The sequence below is a fragment of the Geotrypetes seraphini genome, chromosome 9 (genome assembly GCF_902459505.1).
Source record: "Geotrypetes seraphini chromosome 9, aGeoSer1.1, whole genome shotgun sequence".
Lineage (NCBI taxonomy): Eukaryota > Metazoa > Chordata > Amphibia > Gymnophiona > Dermophiidae > Geotrypetes > Geotrypetes seraphini.
In genome coordinates, this window is record NC_047092.1 from 157,272,700 (window position 1) to 157,293,032 (window position 20,333).

Consider the following 20,333-nt stretch of genomic DNA (forward strand, 5'->3'; position numbering starts at 1 on the left):
GGAGTTTAGAGCGAGTGACACAGAAGGAGGTGGAGCTGTTGCCGTCAGTGGAAGAATTTTTTTTTTTGTCTATTTTTTTAACACTTCCTCTGCGTTGTTGGTTTTTTGTTGTTTTTTTTTTTCGAGGGAGGTGGTGAGAGGGAAGAGATAAAGGCGAAAGATTTATATTCGCCACCCTCGGGGCCAGTCCTCCTCAGAAGTGCCGGAAAGGTTCCTGGGGCTTGTCGTGTGTCCTCGCTCAGGATGTCATTCGTTTTGGTCTCCAGGTAAAGGGAGAGGTGAGCGGAGAAAGGGATTAGGCCCGCCTCAGACTCTCCCACAGGAAGCCTTGCCTGGAGCCGAATCTGCGACAGCGGCCTGCTGACCACCCCGGAGCCCCGAACTCGGCTGATTTGGTCGTCCGGCCTCGGTGAGGGCAGACGGATCCCCCAGTTCTGAAGGGAGTTAAAAAAGACCGCCTTTTTCCCCCCTTGGATTAAACGAAGGTGGTTTTTTTTTGGGTTTTTTTTTTGTTATCTACTGGTTTATCGCAGAGTTGTGAAAAAGCAACGTGTGGTACAGAGAAGATGTGTAATATATGTACTTGTTTTATCAGACCTTGACCCACTTCTGCGTTTGAGTATTGCAGGCTTTTACGTTGATTTGAGTCGAAGAGAAAAGGAACTCTTAAGAAGAAGGCGGTCCCTAGCGCGGCTAGATCTTCACCATGTCCAAAATGCCGGCTAAAAAGAGGAGTTGCTTCCAAATCACCAGTGTGACCACAGCTCAGGTGGCGACTAGTATCACAGAGGATACGGAGAGCTTAGACGATCCAGACGAATCGAGAACGGAGGACGTATCTTCGGAGATCTTCGATGTTTCCAGGGCTACCGACTACGGCCCAGAGGATGTGGTCGAAAGGAGCTCTTCCGAGGAGACTTTGAATAACGTCGGTGATGCGGAGACTCCGGGCACCGTTTCACCAAATATACAAGAGGGACAAGTGGCGGCCATCCCCAGAAGCTCGGCAGCGGCACAAAGTACCCTTTCTAATGTGCTCCCGCAATCTCCCGGGATAGCCGCCCAGATGCCGTCCAACGTCCCAGGAGGCAGCGGACAATCGGCGGTTTGTTCTGGGCCGTCGAATGTGGCGGTTACGTCCCAGTCGACTGCAGCCACTGCAACTTGTAGTTCACGTTTCAGGGTTATCAAACTTGATCACGGTACTGGAGAGCCATATAGAAGGGGTCGGTGGACGTGTACAGAGTTTTATGATAGAGATTCTGATAACACCATTATTACTCGATCTGGGGATACCATTAGACACACCAGTACATTTGATCAGACTGCTGAAAGGGATAGTGGGCTTGGCGCCACTGGTGGTTCTGTAGTGGTTTCTGCTGTGCACACAGGGCACGGTCTTGAGTCTCTAGCTGACAGTTCTCTTACTGCTGTGTCACAGTTGATCCAGACGGAGAAATTGAGCCAGCCCTCGCAGCAGCAGCAGCACTTTGCCATTGGGCAGCAGCAGCCCTTGGGCGGGGTTCACGCTCAAAGTACTACTCAGTCTATGTATGCTGGGTCTGCAGTAACTAGTCAGCAAATGGCGCCGCAATCGCAGGTGAATGCACACAATATTGTTCAGAGCGGACACAATGGGAAAAGCACGCTACAGCATAATGTAGTGGTAGCGCAATCAAATATGTCTGTCCCTCAGCAGCAGGTGCAACAGACAAACGCAGCTGTGACTCAGCCTCAGCAATTTGTGTATTCCCAGACTCAGATTCCACCGGTTCATCTTCTGCCCACCCAGCCTTCAGGTCAAACGGAATACATTCAGCACATTACAGTTATTCAGTCTCAAGCAGGTTCTGTTATTCCAACTACCGGGCCTTCTGGTCTTCCAGTGAACCATGTGTCTGGCCAGAATCCTTTGCCTGGGGGAGCACAAATAATTGCACAGCCATCTCAGTCCAATGAATCAGTAGGCCAAGGATCAGGACTAATGCAGGGCCTGACGTCTACCAGTCAGTCTGCTATCATTCAGCAACCAGGAGGTGTGGTACAGAAAGGCATGACATCAACAGGACTTGTGCAACAGAAATCTGTGACTCAGCACCAAATGGGTGGAAGCAGTCAAGCCCCAGTAATGTCCAGTAGTCTTCACACTATGGTATCTGGAGTTCAGAATGTGGTCGCTGGTACAACTGTTCCTGGTGTATCAAATAGTGTACCTACTTTGTCTACCACTCCTGTTACTGTGCCAAACTTAACTGTTACTTTAGGACAGTCACAGCTGAGTAGCCATACACCTGTCAGCAGGAGTGCCAGTCTCACCCATCCTGTTGGGCTTCCACTGATACAAGGCACAACAAATGTACATACAAGTCTGCCACAATCTAGTGTTAGCCATTTTCAAACTCAGAATCCATTGTATGGTCACATGGATGACAGAAGAAAATCTGAGCCCCTACCTCATCCACCACTTTCCTTAATTAGTGACAGTAAGCCTTTTGGGAAACCTCCAGTTACAGATACACTCAGCAATCCTCTACATTTACCAGTAACTACACCTATGAATACCCTTGCCAGTTCTATGTTTGGTTTATCTATTCCAGTTGATGGTGATGAAGACAGGTATGACTTTTTGTATTTGTTAATATGTGGGAAAATGATTATTCAGTGTAGATTTTTTTTAAATTGTAAATTTTGGGCAATTACTCTGTCCTTCATAAAGTTGAACATGATTACCATTTCATATACAGTATTGAACTGATGTATTTTATTGAAAATTTAACTTCTGTTAAGAAGGTCTAAGAATAAGAAAAGTGCATTGCCATATACTTGACACATGGTACTATGCAAAAAGGGATTGAATTAAAAAAAATTTGTGTTTGACCATAAAGACCTATTTAGGAGTAGGTACAAATTAAGTTAGTAAGGCATGGACTGGGCACATTTTCTGAATGTTAGTTACCACCAACCTATTTGGCCTCTGAGCTGGGCAGTGGGAACTTTCATTCAGAAATTGAGTATTCCTGAATTACACTTTTTGTCTGTATGCTCCCATGTCATCCTATTCTGTAAATTTAAATAATTTAATAGATTGTGAATTCTTGATTTGAGTATCAAAATAACTTATTTAGGGATGGTTTTACATATGAATTTATTAAAAAACCAAAAAACAAACTGCAGAGATGAATGTACAAGTAGCAGGAATTTTATTGAAAGTCAGTAAAATATTCCCAAAGAATGGCTCTCTTGTACCTGGGGAACGGACCCAACACGATCCATGTTTCGGAGAAACACTCCTTCCTCAGGGGTCAGAGTTGTCTTGTGCTCCACTAATTGAGAACCATATGGATATCGACGATGTGGAATAAAAATCCAAAAACTCACCAAAGTGGCTGATGCTCAGTGTGAACACTGGATTCGAAAGTTAAATCATTATTCCTGAAATCTATTTAAGATTGATCTTCTTTCGATAAAAGTTGGTTGCTGTGGGTTCAGTCAGTAATTGAGATAAAAATTCTTAAATCTCAACAAATGTTTTGTTAAATAGGTTCAGATAACATCCTGGAAGTGTTGTAGACTGTTTTAAGTGCCTAAATGTTCACACTTTCTTGACATCAAATAGTGCGCTGTATATACTCAAATATAAACCAAGATTTTGGGGCCAAAATAGGACCAAAAATGGGGGTCTCAGTTTATGTTTGAGCCTACCATCCAGTAGGGTCCCTTCTCTACCCAGAATCAGCATTGCCTCCACCATCAGCTCCCGCCAAACCAGCAGTTTATCCGCTGACAGCATGCCATCTCTCCCTCTTCACCTCGCATCAAAGAGACACGGCCCACTTCCACCCACCCCCCAGGCCTACTGTGCTTCCCTGGTGGGACTAACAGGGCGTTGGGGCAGGAGTGCTTCTCACTCTTGCCTGTGCTCTCTTTGAGCTGTAAATGGCTGCCAAGACTCCCAGCGGCAGCTTCGTGAGACTGAGCCACTGAAAGTTTGGCATCCATTGTTGGTGCTGAGAGAGCACGGGCAGGAATGAGTGAGAATCACTTCTGCCCCAACACTCTGCTAGACCACCAGCATGATAGGGCTGGTGATCTTACCACTGGGTCCGGAGGGGGGTTGGGCTGTGCCTCTTTGGGGTGGTGTGAAGAGGGAGGGAGGAGTGTGTTGATGAGCAAATTGTTGGGTTGGGGGGACCATTGCGATACAGATGTAGGAGAGATACCACCAGGAGGGTGAGTGGGTAGGATGCCTGAGGGATGTAGGGGAGGATTGGTAGAATATAAAACCTTGGTTTATTTTGGAGTTAGCATTTTTCCCTTAAAACGGGTGTGTGTGTGTAAAAATGGTGTCTTGGTTTATTCTCACCCCTGAATCCGCTCAAGTATCTTTCTTCAGACCCTCAGAAATGCCACCACCACTCCAATAAACTTCATAGTGGTTGGATTTACACATTAAATCCTCACTGGGTCATTTATATTTATGGATATTTCAAATAGAAATGTGTTCTACGATTCACTAAACATATATTTTGAATATAATGCTAATACTTAGCTAAAGTGGTCCTTTCAAGAGATCTATCGCCAACATGTTTCACCCTGAACGGGTTTCATCAGGGCTCAAATCCCTACAAATGATGAATAATAAATAAATAATAATAGATTAGTTAATAAAAGTGATATGACTACCATTCAATCGTCCACTTCTCCAAACCCCTAAAAATCTAATAGGGTATCTTACCTCTATTCACAATTGGTTTCCCAGTGCATGACCACTCCTGATGAAACCCATTCAGGGTGAAACATGTTGGCGATAGATCCCTTGAATGGACCACTTTAGCTAAGTATTAGCATTATATTCAAAATATATGTTTAGTGAATCGTAGAACACATTTCTATTGGAAATATCCATAAATATAAATGACCCAATGAGAATTTAATGTGTAAATCCAACCACTATGAAGTTTATTGGAGTGGATGGTGGCATTTCTGAGGGTCTGAAGAAAGATACTACTTGAGCGGATTTATAGGTAGTGGCCTTTACTAGACCATTATCCTTCAGGAGTAGATGATATTTATCCTCTCATTAATAATATTTTGTAAACTTCCTGGACATAAACTATTTGGTTTATTCTCAGGCTTATATTTGAGTGTATATGCTAATAGTTTAATATTGACCTTTTCTACAAGTTTTATCTTGAAAATGTTTGATTTATTTCTAGTACTATAATAGAATATTTCTTGTTATTTAAACTGCAAGTGCATTACAAGGAACTCATTAGTATTAAAATGAGCATTCTATGTAATGCACAGCAAGGAACTCCCACCTTCTTCATTTTGGCTTGCAAACTTTTCCGGCAGGTCTGAGCTCTTGTATCCTTGTTTTTCTGTCGGGACCTGAGCGCTGATTGGCTTAGGCACTGACGGGGAAGTTGGGGAATTGCAAGCCTGACCCTCAAAAATCCCTAGGGATCCAGTGGATCCTCTCTCGAATGAAAAACTTTGGTGGTTCAGTGGACTTCTGAGCTGGCCAGGCCCCAGATTGACAGTTCTTCCTGCTCCCTCCCCCAGGCTGGTGGCCAAGCTAAACACTCGGCTCTCCCAGTACTTTTATTGAAGTGGTAGGAGGGAGTATGCATTCCTGCCTCCGGGCCTGTCTCTTCAACCTGCTCCTGCCTGGTGCATCCTGTGATGCAATGGGAGGGGCCTAAGTACCATATAAAGAGAAAAACTGAGTGCTCTGATTTGGGCACCATTTATCATAGTGTTTCCAAAGTCTGTCCTGGAGTACCGGTGCAACAGTCGGGTTTTCAGGATATCCACAGTGCATATATACTACCTCCATTGTTTGCAAATCCTTCTTGCATATTCATTGTGAATGTTCTGAAAAAGTGACTATCGCAGGGGTAGTCCAGGACCGACTTGGGAAATACTGATTTATAGAATAGCACTTAAACTGATATCCATGCCAAACAGAGCACAAGGATGTACACCAGCTGAAACCTGGTGTACATCTTTTAGTGAATGCCACTGACCCTCCCATGGCCATGCCTTCTGAGTTTGGTGCTATAAGATTTGCCCTTAGATCTGTATAGAATAATGCTTGGCAAGATGTGCACTCATAATATTGCTAATTAACAACATTTAATTAGTACTGATTGGCTTTAGTTGATTTTAGTTACGCACACATCTCGGTGCACAAGTTTGTGCACCATTTATAGAATTGCCCTTTTGTGTTGATGCAGTTCTAATGCAAGCATTCTGCATTGGCTTTTAAAGCAATATTAAATACTTTGAATTACTTCAACCTACAAAGTTAGGCAAGGTAAAAAAAAACCCCAAAACTACTGATCCAGTGTTGCCATAAATCTTCCTGAAGTGATTGCTGAGATACTATTAAGGCCTGCAAAATAAAGCACTTAGTAGCACAGTTCAGTCATAAATTTGTAGCAGAATTGACTGTATGAAAATGTGGTTATAATAACTTCTTCTGTCTGTTTTTAAGTACAATTTAAGACAATAGATAAAGCAGGAACTAAGTGATTGCATTTTTTTGTGTGATTATTTCTATGGTTACTTTGAAGTGTGACTAACTTACAGAATTATAGATTTTATAAAAACCTCTGGGAGTGTCACGTTAATATTCTAAGCCATTTTATATGTGGTTTGATGTCTTGACATTGGGCCAAATGGGGCATTACTAGTATAATTCATACTAGGAATTAAGATACATGCTATTTCTTAGAAAAGCATTGGCATATTTGGGAGAACAAAACACTTAGTGATGAAAAAATAAAGGGGCAGATGAACAAACTTTACCATGCTTGTAACATTTCATTTAGGCTGGTTTTAGCTAGTCTAAATAAATGTTCTGTGGCCAGTGCATAGAGGCTTTCAGTCACTGCTTTACTGTACACAGAAGCTGTGACCAAAAATCCCATGCTAATGAGTTTGACAGTACTAAAACGAGCTCATTAGCAGATCAGTGCAATGCCCAGAATAGGCACACAGAAAACTCCTGTTAAACTACCCACAGCTCAGAGCTGTTGGTGGGGGTCCCTTGCCTTGCTTTGTTGGTGCCTGAGCCAATCAACATTCATGCACTGACAGGGAAACAAGCCCTCAAACCTGTCCCCTCCCCCAATCACTGGTAGTCTACTAAGCCCAATGACCTGATTGCATCTTGCCTAGTGCATTCTGGGATGCACTGGGAGGAACCTAAGCACCATAAGGAGTATTTCCTTAGATGGTGCTTAGGCCCCTCCCAGTGCATCCCAGGGTGCAGCCATTTTGAAGAGGACATTCCCAGAGGCAGGAGGGAGTGGATATCCCTCCTGCCTACTTCAGGTTGAGCAGATGGTTGGGTGACTGTTGATCTCGGGTTGGACATGGGTAGATGGGATCATTAGACCACTATGGAATTTTTAGCTTGGAGGGGGGAGGTTGGGAGGACTCCACTGGGCATGTGCACACTGTGCTTACTGCACAGCTCTTGTCTTGCTTGAGAAATGTTCCAATCCATCCCCTCTAGCAACTGGTGGTGTTCTGCTACTGTAGAGGAACAGTGCCGGAGTTTTTTGTGTATCTCTACCAAGGTCTTTGTCATTCCCCCCCCCCCATTGTTAGTAATAATTTACTGATTAATTTTGAGGTAATTTTGAAGACTGTAAATTTGATCAGATTAAGGCCTGGTTCTATACATATGTGCCAGATCAGTGCTAAGCATGATTCAGTAAAGGGTGTGCACCCTTTATAGAATTGCATTTAATGCTGATTTCCATGCCAGATTTACACCTGCTGAAACCTGGCATAAATGCTGGTGCCCAAGTTAAGCACAAAAGACCTGGTATTATATATCACATGCACAACTTTATGGAATGTACCTGACATGACTTTGCCCTTCCCATTGTCACACCCTGTGAGTTGCACAGTAGGGGATTTGGGCACTATGCATTGTAGAATAATGCATGCAAATCCTAATTGGTGCCAATTAAAGCCAATTTGTACTTAGAAGCCAATTAAGCTGCATGTGAATCTCGGGATTGCGCCCAAAATGTTGGCACCATATATAGAATCTGGGGGAAGTTTTAACATCACTGTTCAGACAGTTTTCTGAAATCCTTTGCTAAATTTATTTCAAGAACAGAATGCTTGAATACAGCAGAGGTGGTGAGAGCTCCTCAAAATTTGCACATCACTGGGTCCCAGTTTTGGTTCTATAGAGCAAGAAGCACTGTTAGCTCTGGTTTTCAAATTCACTTTTGTGGCCAACATTTCATGAAAAGTTTTCACAATAGTGGTAAATGAAACTTCTTCTTGGTTCTCATCTTGCATCTTATCATGTTCCATTGTTTAATATTTGCTGAGATTTGTACCATTGGCTATTTATTTGGAATGAGCACCCCAAACTTTTTTTAAAGATTTTTTTTGGGGGGCGGGGGTAGCATCTAATGTTAAGGATTAGATTCAGTAAATGGTGCTCATTTGGGCACAGAAAAAAAGTATGCTGACCGCTCTTCTATAAATGGCACTCTGGGTTAGGTGTCGTTTATAGAATTCTGTAGTATGTAGTGCTGCGATCTGAACCCAATTTTGGGCATGAGGAGTTAAACCAAATGATACCTGGTGTAAATCCTTGAGTGCAAGTAGCTGTGGAACCCCAAAATTTTATAAAAGTGAAAGTCCCTGATCCTCCTATGGTCATAATGGTTTTCAATTGTGCACTAAAATATTTGTGTGCAAATCTTTATAGAATATAATTTAACAAGATGTTCATGCATGTAATCCAATTAGCTGCAATAATTGGTTTAGTGCCCAATTATTTCTAGTTATCAGCTCATTACTCAGTTATGCATTTAATTTGGGTGTCATAGAATCCGAGAGTAAGTGTGCAGAATTCTACATAATACACTTGAGTGTGCACCATGCACACAGTATGTGGTCTTTTCCCAGTATTGGCCCTGTGCCCTGTGTGCAAGAATGACATTTAGTTTTGGACCAGCTGCTCATCCTTATTTAATTTGCATGTTCAGTGGTTGGTGAAAATGTTTACAGTGATATCAACTTCAGTTTTTCACAACTGTATGGTAATGTTTGAGTGTGCCACATTTTGTTTTTACTTCATTGCTTTGGAATATTAAAGCATTTATCATATATTATTGAAAAACAGTCAAACCCTGAGACTTGGGACCAGACTTTTTGGTGTTATCTTTGTCTTAATAGGTTAGATATTATTGCTTCTTATTTAAGGAAATACCATATATATGCAAATATAAACTGAGATTTTTGGGCCAAGAAATGGTCCAAAAATGAGGGTTTATACTTGAGTCTTCTCCACCTCTGCCGCTACCCCCCCTCCCCCCCCCGAACTGGTAGACTTCAGTGTATACTCAAATATGTGCCCCACCCCAGCTACTGTCCTCTCTCTCCTTTCCTTCCAAGCAAGAGTAAACCCCTCCCCCCAAGTCTAACATGATTTCCTGGTGGTCTAGCTATGCATTGGGGCAGAAGTAATTTCCACTCGTTCCTGCCCATTCTTTCTCCGCTATGAAAATGGCTGCTGAGTCTTCAGCAGCCTTGCGAGACTGCCACTGGAAGTCTCAGTGGCCATTTACACTGTAGAGAAAAAATGGTCAGGGAGTGAGTGGGAATCGTTCCTGCCCCTGCTAGACCACCAGGAAATCACGGTACACCTGGGGGATTGTTTACTCTTGCTTGGGAGGGAGGGAATGCTAGCTGCAGGCCAATGGGGGTAGGCGTTGGGTACATGTTGAAGTCTGCTGGTTTAGGGGAGGGGGGGTGGCTGCAGCAGGAGAGGGTTGGTGACTGCAGAGGGGAAAGGTTACTGGGACAGAGGGTGGTAGGGCAGCAAAGGGAGGAATGGTAGTATATAAATCCTCTGGTTTATATTTGAGTTAACATTTTTCCCCCAAAAAGGGAGGCAAAAGTGGTATCTTGGTTTATATTTGAATAGGTTTACATTTGAGTATATATGGTCTAGTCTAGTCTTCAGCTTATATACCGGGTCATCTCCTAACAGAGCTCGACTCAGTTCACAAATAATTAAGACCAGAATACATAAAAGAATGCATACCTGAGAAGATAAATGTGAAAGTGCTATCAATTCATCACTTCAGTAGGAAAACCATTAAGATATTGTGTAAACAAAAAGTTTTTAGGGCTTTACGAAATTGTTGTAGCTGACCTATCAATCTTACAGAGTCAGGGAGTTTGTTCCAAGTTTCTACCATTTTGAACGCATGAGATTGGCTAAGCTTACCAACAGATTTAATTCCCTTAATGTAATTAAAAGCTACAAACGTATGTATTAAAGCTTCCAAGCTGTTTCCTAACAGCTAAACAAAAGTAGCAAGTAGAATAAAAATGTTTAATTAGAATTACTATAGAAGTGATTCCTTGAGTGAGTTGAGAATTTGAGCAATAAAATCTACACAGCTTTTGAATACTGATCATTTTGATTGATAGAATTGAACACTGAACACTTTTCTCTACAGATAATAGGGCTTAGATCTTCTGGATTTTCAAATTAAAATGATGTATATCATGCTAAGGGACTGTAAAATCACTATTTTAATTTTGAATGTAAAACATAACTGTTTTTCATTCCATGGCTGCTGTTTGTGTTCTGATTGGTCATGGTCACACTGTAATAAACGTTATCCCACGACAAGCAGGCAGCCTATTCTCACATGTGGGTGACGTCATCCACGGAGCCTGGATGTGGACAGCCTCGCAAGCAGACTTGCTTGAAGAAACTCACAAGTTTCAAGTCTGCTGCACTGTGCATGCATGAGTGCCTTCCTGCCCAGCACAGGGCGCATCTTCTCAGTTTTCCACGGAGCTGAGAAGTCCATCCTTGATGCTCTGTGCTGAACTTAGGTCGCTTCGTGCCTTCTCTCACCGCGGCTCGTGTTTTATTTCTTTATTACCATGTCGCTGTGCTTCTTTTATTTCATAAAAAAAAGTAGAATTCCTTAGCAACAGCAGCAGATGAATCCAGAGACCAATGGGATAGCACATATCTACCAGCAGGCGGAATCCAGAGACCAATGGGATAGCACATATCTACCAGCAGGCGGAGATAGAGAAACTGATTAATAGGTGGTCCTATTGGCTGGCACGCCTCTTGTATCTCCAGTATGCTCTATCTCCCAGCAGGTGATCGTCAGTGAGAACATGAAGACTGCCAATCAAGTGGAGCAAGCTTCATCCAAGGCAAGGCAAATCATAGGTTGCATACGCAGGAGTTTCGTCAGCCGTAAGCCTGAAGTCATTATGCCATTGTATAGATCCATGGTGAGGCCCCACCTGGAATACTGTGCGCAATTCTGGAGGCCGCATTACCGTAAGGATGTGCTGAGACTGGAGTCGGTCCAGAGAATGGCCACCCGGATGGTCTCGGGACTCAAGGATCTCCCGTACGAGGAACGGCTGGATAAGTTGCAGCTGTACTCACTCGAGGAACGCAGAGAGAGGGGTGACATGATCGAGACATTCAAGTATCTCACGGGCCGCATCGAGGTGGAAGAAGATATCTTCTTTTTCAAGGGTCCCGCGGCAACAAGGGGCCATCCATGGAAAATCAGGGGCGGGAAACTGCACGGGGACACCAGGAAATTCTTTTTCACTGAAAGGGTGGTTGATCGCTGGAATAGTCTTCAACTTCAGGTTATTGAGGCCAGGAGCGTGCCTGATTTTAAGGCCAAATGGGATAGACACGTGGGATCTATTCACAGAGAAAGGTAGGGGAGGGTCATTGGGGTGGGCAGACTAGATGGGCCATGGCCCTTATCTGCCGTCTATTTCTATGTTTCTATGTGATGGTTGCTATTCCACTAGCTTCTGGATTCTGGCTGTGACTGGCAACTTATTTCTCCTGTTGAGATTTTCTTTTCAGTGATCTGATATTTCTATTTCTCCTGTTGAGGTTTTCTCTTCAGTGAGACAGGAGTGTCCGGCTGAACGGTGCTGGCTTTAGGGGTTACACCTGAGTACCCCCAGGTCCCTGCCTCACCCTCCCTCCATTGATAGAGGGTCTGCCTGAATCTCCATTTTTTTCTTCTTTCCCTTCATTGCAAAAAAAAAAAAAGGGGGAGACCCAGATACTGCATTCTGCCCCGTTTGTCCTGACCAACCGACGTTTGCCGACTTAACTCTGAACTATCCAACAGCTTGTGCCTTTTTTGTTGGTTCCTGTATACAAGGCGGGTTTCTGAGTTGCGTGAGTACCACAACTGTTGTTTTGTGTCTTGTACGCTGAGGTTTCGGTTGGGCAGAATAGAAATTTGGTATTTCAAGTGTGCATGTCTGTTTTTGGAGGCCTCCGGTTTTGTATTTTGCTAGCCATTGCAGGGAAGACATTTTTTCCGCGCACCGACAATGTGCGCTTCATCTTTTCTGCTATCAGCGGAGTAGTGCCTGAGGCTGTAATTTCAGCAGGACCGAGCTCCTTCGCTGTTGGCAGTGCCGCAGCATTTCACGTGGCAGTTATTTTTGGCGGGCCAAACTCCTTCGCTATCGGCTGAGCTGCGCTGTTTACCAAGGCGGTCATTGTGGGTCCGAGGTGCCTAGGTTATCAGTCATGAATGTGTTGGCTGTTCTTTTTTCTGCAATTAAAAAAAAAAAACAACCAAAACCCATAACAAGGACGCAGTTTTTGGTCTCGGGAAGTGTTTCACCTTGCCTGAGTTTTCTAGTGCGTGCTGGCGTTATACACCTGACTTGTTCGGCGTGACAGCGTGTGTCATGGAGACTTTTACTTGGTGTTTGCCTGCCCAGTTCAGATGCCCTGTGCACCGGTTTGGCACACAGCGCATCGTGGCTGAGTGCTGTCATGTTTGGAGATTGCCCAGTGCTTTATGCGGGTTCCTCCTTCTCTCTCTTGGGGTCTCTTGATCGGGGGTTTGCCTACTGGGATGTTTTCTGTGTCTGCATAGCGCTGCGGGTGTTTGGTAACAGTTCAGACGTGTTTAGTGGTAGTTTACATCTCAATTTCCGAGTTACAGATGATTTATAGAGGGGCGCATGGAGCCGGAAGGCGCTTCTCCTAGTAATGTGACAGGACTGTCTTCCTCTCTTTTTTGAGTGGCAGGTCCTTCAGGTTTCAGACTCTATTGAGAAAATGTCTGGGACCGCCATCTTCTAATTCCTCATATTAGACGGCCCACCATGCAAACAGCAAGTGCTATGCAGCTACTTGTGGCCTGGGGCAACCTTTTGGTGGCCAAGGGATTGTCATTTTTTTCCCTGCACCTACACCTTTGATGGCCAACACAAATCGATTATGATCGTATCGAGTCCTCTTTTTGCCATTTTCTCCCGGGTCAAATCTTTACGCTTGCTCTCTCTATCCCGCAGGTTGATTTCGAGAGGGGCGTAGGATATATGGAAGAGGGTTCTCCCCTTTTTTTTTTTTTTGTAATGAAGGGAAAGAAGAAAAAAATGGAGATCCAGGCAGACCCTCTATCAATGGAGGGAGGGTGAGGCAGGGACCTGGGGGGGCCCAGGTGTAACCCCTAAAGCCGGCACCGTTCAGCAGTATCTTGCTCGCGTCTTTTATGTCTTCACTTCAAATGCAGTACTTCCCCCCCCCCCCCCCCCCCATTAACTTTGCCGGGAGTTAGTGATATTTTCAGTGTTCCGATCTACTCCTTCTGGCATCGTGAATCTGGGTTTTTCGTATGAGTTCCTTTCTTCTTCCGGCTCTTTCAGTTCTTGTCCGGCCGTTCCTGCTGCTCTTCATTCTGTAGGGGTCTTGGCTTCCTCTATAATCTCTTGAGGATATCTTGTGCGTGAGGATATGCTATGATCTCAGGTCAGGGGCTTTGACGATTTTTCAGGATGCTTGCAGCTCTTCAGGGTGATTTGCATACTTCTCCGATTTCCGATTCTTTCTCAGAGTCCTCTGTTTTGAACTTCCTTACATTGCGTTCGTGCGAGTCCTCCTTGCTGTGTTGCTGGACCTTAGGGCTGTTGGTTTTTCATTCTTCCGGAACTTAGGGAAGTTATTCCATTTACTTCATTGTGCCTAGGATGGGGGGACTTGGTCAGTCTGGGGCTGGGTCTCATTCTGCTGAATTAGTTCCTCTGAGTTAATCTTTCAGAGAACACACTGAGAATATTTTCCTTTTCCCTATGGGCACTGACTCAGCACTAACTTCGCTTGTTTTTTTTGAGCAGCGCTATCAGTTTTGGTGGATGCCATTTCGCCTAGCCAGAGCTTCACGAAAGTTCTAGACTTTGAGGGCAGTAGTGGCATTTGGCGCTTACAGGAGATTCAGCTGCTTTCTTAGCTAGCTGCTTGATTTGGACATCTTCCAGCCTGGTCCATTTGACAGACTCACACGGGTGATTTCTTTTTTCCTGTTCTTTGGAAGTGAATCTTCAATTTGCATCGAGCTCTTTTCTCATGCACTCATTCTTGGATTATCAGGGAGATGTTGTTGTTCCAGTAGGGGAGTACTGTGTTTCTTTCCGGAGCCTAGAACGAGGGTTGCTGTATCAGGTTTGCCGCCTTCTTCGGTCACCAAGAGCATGAGCTTGGGTTTCTGTACAGGTTCTCAGTTCTGGGGTGCTGATAATACTGGGATCTTAGGCTCGCTTGCATGTGAGAACGCTACAGCAGTCGCTTTTGTTCCGAGAGTTCCCGGTATCTCCAGGCTCCAATTGTATTTTTCATATGCTCCCCTGGCGTCGCTCAGTATCCTTTGGTGGCTCAGCGAGATTCATCTTTTCAGGGGCAAGCCTCGGTCTTTGCTGACTTGGCACAGAGTCACCAGGCTATAGGTTGGGGAGGTTCAGTGCCTTCCTTCCTCTGCGCAAGGAGTCGGGTCTTCAGGGGCGACTCTGTACTCGATCCTAATTCTAGAATGACGCAGGATCAGGCTACCGTTTCAGGAGTTTCAGACCATTATTCCGGTATGACGATAAGGGTCTTTTAGGACAGTGTTCTGACAGTGGTGTTTCTCTTCAGCCAGGACGTATGTGTTGTACTCAGTGGGTGAGTGAAGTTATGGTTCTACTTCAATGGGTGGAATCTCTTCTTCCTACTCTGTCAGTGCATCATTTTATAGGTCAGGAGAAGGGTTAAAAACATAAGAACATAAGCAGTGCCTCCGCCGGGTCAGACCATAGGTCCATCCTGCCCGGCAGTCCGCTCCCGCGGCGGCCCAAACAGGTCACGACCTGTCTGAATCACCAGAAGGGGCTCCCTTGCCACCTTGGTTTCTCATTGAAGTCCTATCTTCCCATCGAAGTCCTAACCCTCTGGTCTTGCACATGCACGACCTGGTTGGGTTTCTATACTTATTACCTGGTTAGCTTTCTATACTTGTGTTACATCCCAGCTCCTCCCTCAGTATCCCACGATCCCTTTATCCCTCAGGAATCCGTCCAATCCCTGTTTGAATCCCTGTACCGTACTCTGCCTGATCACTTCCTCCGGTAGCGCATTCCAATGTCCACGACCCTTTGGGTGAAAAAAAACTTCCTTGCATTTGTTTTGAACCTATCTCCCTTCAGTTTCTCCGAATGCCCCCTCGTACTTGTTGTCCCCTTCAGTCTGAAGAATCTGTCCCTATCCACCCTCTCTATGCCCCTCATGATCTTGAAGGTCTCTATCATATCTCCCCTGATCCTCCTTTTTTCCAGAGAGAAGAGCCCCAACCTATCCAACCTCTCGGCGTATGGGCAGTGTTCCAGCCCTTTTACCAGTTTCGTTGCTCTCCTTTGGAATTTTTTGCCATGCATTCTGAGTAGTGATCGTCTGTACATGTTACCATGTACAGCGCTTTTGAAATGATAAATAGTGGTAGTAGTATCATCTTCTACATCCTGGTAATTGGGAATTTTTGCTCAGGCGTTCCGGCTCTTTGTATAAAGGTGAGATCCTCATGGCCTCGTCTCGAAGTTCCAGGCTTCCTAGCCTCTTCAGCAGTTGTGGGGAGGGGCAGTCAGAGGGGGTAGCAGCGTTGCTTCTTTCTCGCCTCTGGTTTCTCTTTGTCAGTGTTTTCCCCTGGCTGATGATTGAATTTTGCAGTCTCAAGTTCGCTTTCAGGGCACATTAAGAATGGAATCTTTGGATTGGCTGCTCTATCCTTGCTATGTGGATCTGATGAATCTTCGTCAGCCGAATGGTTGAGATTCCTGGTATCTCTGGATTTACTTACCTGGGGTCTGCTCACCATAGATATTCATCCTAATTTGGTATTACGCCCTGGCTTTTGAAAAGTCATGGTTGACGTGTACGGGTTATGCGAACCTGGTTATTTATTCTCTTTTCCAGGTGAAATAGGCATCTTCGCCTGTGGCTTCTGCTCCCGTTTGGAGGCTTTTCCTTTCCTGAGTACTTCTCGACATTGGCACCCTTCCAGGGTTCTGTGATTTCATGGCTTTCTTTTTTAACACAGGCATATGGACAAGGGCTTAGCGTTCAATTCCCTTCAGCTTCAGGGGGCATTCTTAGCTTGTTGAATGGACTAGGTATCTCGCTCTTTGCTTACTTCTCGGCTTCCTGTAGTTCGGTTCCTAAAAGGGATGCAGTCTATTCGTACACCTCTTCAGAAGCCCTGTCCGGAGTACGTTCTTAAGGTATTTCTTCGCAGTTTACGGGAGGCTTCGTTATTTCTTGTAGCCATGGCTTCAGCTTGGCGGTTTTCTGAGTTGTAGGCCTTGTGCGTAGGGGATTCTTCTTTCTTATTTCTTCTTTACCAATTCTGGGGTGTCAGTTCGGACAGTACCTCAATTTCTTTTATGCCAGTCTCACTTTTCCTTCCTTATTCCTGGGAGGAGGAATGGGGAGGCAAGCTTTTCTTCACTGCATTTTGTACACGTGCGTTGCATTCTCTGCAATCTGTAGGTTTCTTACGACTTTTAGTCGTTTAGATCACCTCTTGGTATTCTTCAAGGGATGCGATGAACGTATGGCAGCATCCCATGCCTCCATCACTCGAAGGGCCCAGGTGGACGTTCTTTACGCTAGCTTGATGGCAGAGAAGCGGTTGTCGGAAGACCTTCATGTCCGTTCCACCGGCGCAGTGGTGCCTACTTGAACATAGTCCAGAGATTTTTTCCTTAGCGGAGTTTTGTCATGCGAGTATTTGGTCTTCCTAGATTACTTTATCTCCGCATTTCCGGTTGAATGTTGGAGGCAGCGTTTGGTGCTTCGATTGTTGCGGATGCGGCGTTTGCTTCCCACCCAGATTGAGGATTGCTTTGCTACATCCCATTGGTCTCTGGATTCATCTGCTGCTGTTGCTAAGGAAGGAAAAATTATGTTCTTACCTGTTAATTTTCTTTCCTTTAGATGCAGCAGATGAATCCAGAGTCCCACCCTTTCTGGATATTGTCTCGTTTTTTTCTTTTGCAACTTTCGTAGTTCGTTGTTATTGATCTTTGTAGTCTGTATTTTTACCTTTTTGAAATTTGTTAAGGGAAATAAGTTTTTTACATGCTAAGCTTATTGATGACTATGGATGCTTGGGCAAGGAGCTATACTGGAGATCCAGGAGGCGTGCCAGCCAATAGGACCACCTGTTAATCAGTTTTTCTATCTCCGCCTGCTGGTAGATGTGTGCTATCCCATTGGTCTCTGGATTCATCTGCTGCGTCTAAAAGAAAGAAAATTAACAGGTAAGAACATAATTTTTCCTTCTTCGTTGTTTTTTTGTTCAGTGATGGCGGGCCTTGCCACACGCCTTCAGCCTGTGGGCTTCAATTTTGCGGTGGCTATTTTTCCTTCTATGTCTCGGCCGGTCACGGGCTTTAAGAAGTGTAGCCAGTGCCAGCGTGTGATCTCTCTCACTGACCCACACCACTGGTGCCTTCAGTGTTTGGGGCCTGACCATTGTTCGGAGTTGTGCGTTCGCTGTGCTACCCTTCAACCTTGAGCCCTTAAACGTCGTCGAGTGCATGTGGAGAAGATTTTTTGGTATGGAAACCCCCCACTCCGTCCTCAGCCTTCAACTCAGTCAAGCCTGCCACAGGATATACTCCTGCTTCCACGATCTTGACTCATCAGACCTTCCTCGTTTGGAACGTCCTCGACCTCAAGTAAATTTGCCAATTCTTCTCCTGAGCTTCCCTCAGGTCAGATATCTCAGCAGACACTTCCAGCAGTAGTTCTCAAACTGCCCAAGAAGCATTCCTCCAAGCCGAAACATCTTCCTCTTCATTCTTGGAGCCTTTATCCTCAGTAAGTGGTCCAGTTTCTGACTCGGATCCACAATTGCAGGCTACCATCCAGACCATTTTGGAACAGGAGTTTGTTCAGTTACTGAGCAAATATAGTCCTGTCTCGACTCTGCTTCCTGCAGTCCAGCCTGGGCACTCGGTAGTCTCACAAGTGGTCGAGTCCTTGCTTGTGCCTCGAGCTGAATCTACACACTCTATGCAAGGAGTCCAGTCTTTGCAAGTGTCTGGTCTGGAATCTTCACACTCTGTGCAAGGAGCCGAGTCTTTGGGAGTGCTTTGAGATACCTTGATCCAAACAACTGAGTCTAGGGAGCCTTGTCTTTGATCTACAGCTTCCAGCCCTTTATCCTCACATAAGACATTGCCCGTTTCGAGGCATAGGGCGAAGTCTCCTTGACCTCGAACATGACTTGCTTCCAGGCAGCACTCTCATTGCCGGTCGAGACACTCATCAAGGTGCAGGTCCTCTTCAAGGGAAAAATCTTCCACATCCAGGCATTCCAGCTCTTTGAGACCTCCAACCCCTCGATCGAGGACACCGATAGCAGAACCTGAGGGTTCCACTTCTCCCAGTGACTCGTCCAAGTCTGCTTATTCACTGGGATATCAATACTCCAGAGAGGCCTCGCCTTCATTTTCTACTCGAGGCGCCTCGAATTTGAGTCCCTTCGAGGCCATCCTCTTGCGGATCAATTGTCTTTTCCCTCCTTCCTCCGTCAAATGGCTGAGGACCTGGATCTTAAATTGGACTCTGGTTCTAAGTACTCTAAGGAGTATTTAGAGAAAATGGGGTTGCCTCAGCCTCCTGTAGAGTCTCTCAAACTCCCTCTTAACAGGCTTCTTTCTCAGACTTTCAAACGAAACCTGGAGACTCCTTATTCCATTCCTGCTGTTCCAGGCAAGTTGGAATCGAGGTATAGAACTATACATTGCAAGGGCTTTGAGAACTCTCAACTATCTCATCAGTCCCTTCTTGTGGAATCTTCCTTGAAGAGGAGTCATCCTTCCACGGTCTATGCAACTGTACCTCCTGGCAGAGAGGGCAGGACCATGGACAAGTTTGGCCATCATCTTTTTATCAAAATTCGATGATGGCCTCCAGAGTTTTGAATTATAATTTTATCTTTACTATTTATTTCAAATATTTTATTGAAATACTCCCTGGTTTTACTAAAGACCTTTCTCAGCACAGGCTTTTAGAGTTCCAGCAAGTCATTGCTATACTAACAGTAACTCCTCCTAGATAAATTCTCCTCCAAAACCTCCACTTAAATAATCTCTTCCTCCCAAAACACCAACCAAGTATTCAGATCCCTGAAATGTAATGTAATCTTATTTGTACTCTAACTGTAATCTATTTATTATATCACACAGTAACATACAGTCAATTTAATATCAAATTTGCAAGTTCTTCTGGAATTAATCCAGCTACCTCTCCTCCCTTGTAACCAAAAAAAACCAAACAAAAACTGTTGTAACTTCACTGGAAATGTCCAGTTAGCTCTTTTGTAATCCGCCTTGAACTGCAAGGTATAGGCGGAATAGAAGTCCCTAATGTAATGTAATTCAGGTTACAACTTCTCCAGTCATCTTATGCCTTTGAGCTTTCCTTGAGGGTCACTGCTTTCTCAGTAGTGATGCACCGCCTTGCCTGGCTTCGCACTATTGATATGGACCCCAACATTCAGGATCGTCTGGCCAATTTTCCTTGTGAGGGCAATGACCTCTTTGATGAATCTATAGAGACCCCCACCAAGAAGTTGTCTGATCATGAGAAATCTTTTGTTTCCATAGTCAGACCCAAGCCTAAGCCAGCTCCTACCAAACCTTCTTGACCTCTTCTATCTTATCCGAGGTGTTATCTTCCCAGAGCAGCTCATTACACTCGAGCACCTCCTAAGAAACCACAACAGCAGCAGAAGCAATAGAAACCTCAGCCTTCTGCTGCACCCAAGGCTTCTCAGCCTTTTTGACTGTCTCAAACAGAGCATAACCTCCATCGTTCTGCTTCTGTCTTCTCCTCTTCCCATAGGAGGTCATCTCCATCATTTTTACCATTGGTGGAAGACCATTACATCAGACCTCTGGGTGCTGTCAATCATCAAGGAAGGATACTCTTCATTTCACTC

General features: G+C 44.7%; 1 protein-coding gene across 7 annotated transcripts in view; it reads left to right on the forward strand.

Moving 5' to 3' along the window:
• The first annotated feature begins 495 nt into the window (after positions 1-495).
• TSC22D2 (TSC22 domain family member 2) overlaps positions 496-20,333 on the forward strand; it is a 140,186-nt gene continuing 120,348 nt past the window's right edge. For all 7 annotated transcript variants that reach the window (XR_004540622.1, XR_004540620.1, XR_004540623.1 and 4 more), the window contains exon 1: positions 496-2,616. Coding sequence is in view for 3 of the 7 variants with exons in the window: in XM_033958176.1 (XP_033814067.1) it covers positions 707-2,616 (1,910 nt within the window). In the remaining 4 variants the exon portion in view is untranslated. The remainder of the gene's footprint in view (positions 2,617-20,333) is intronic.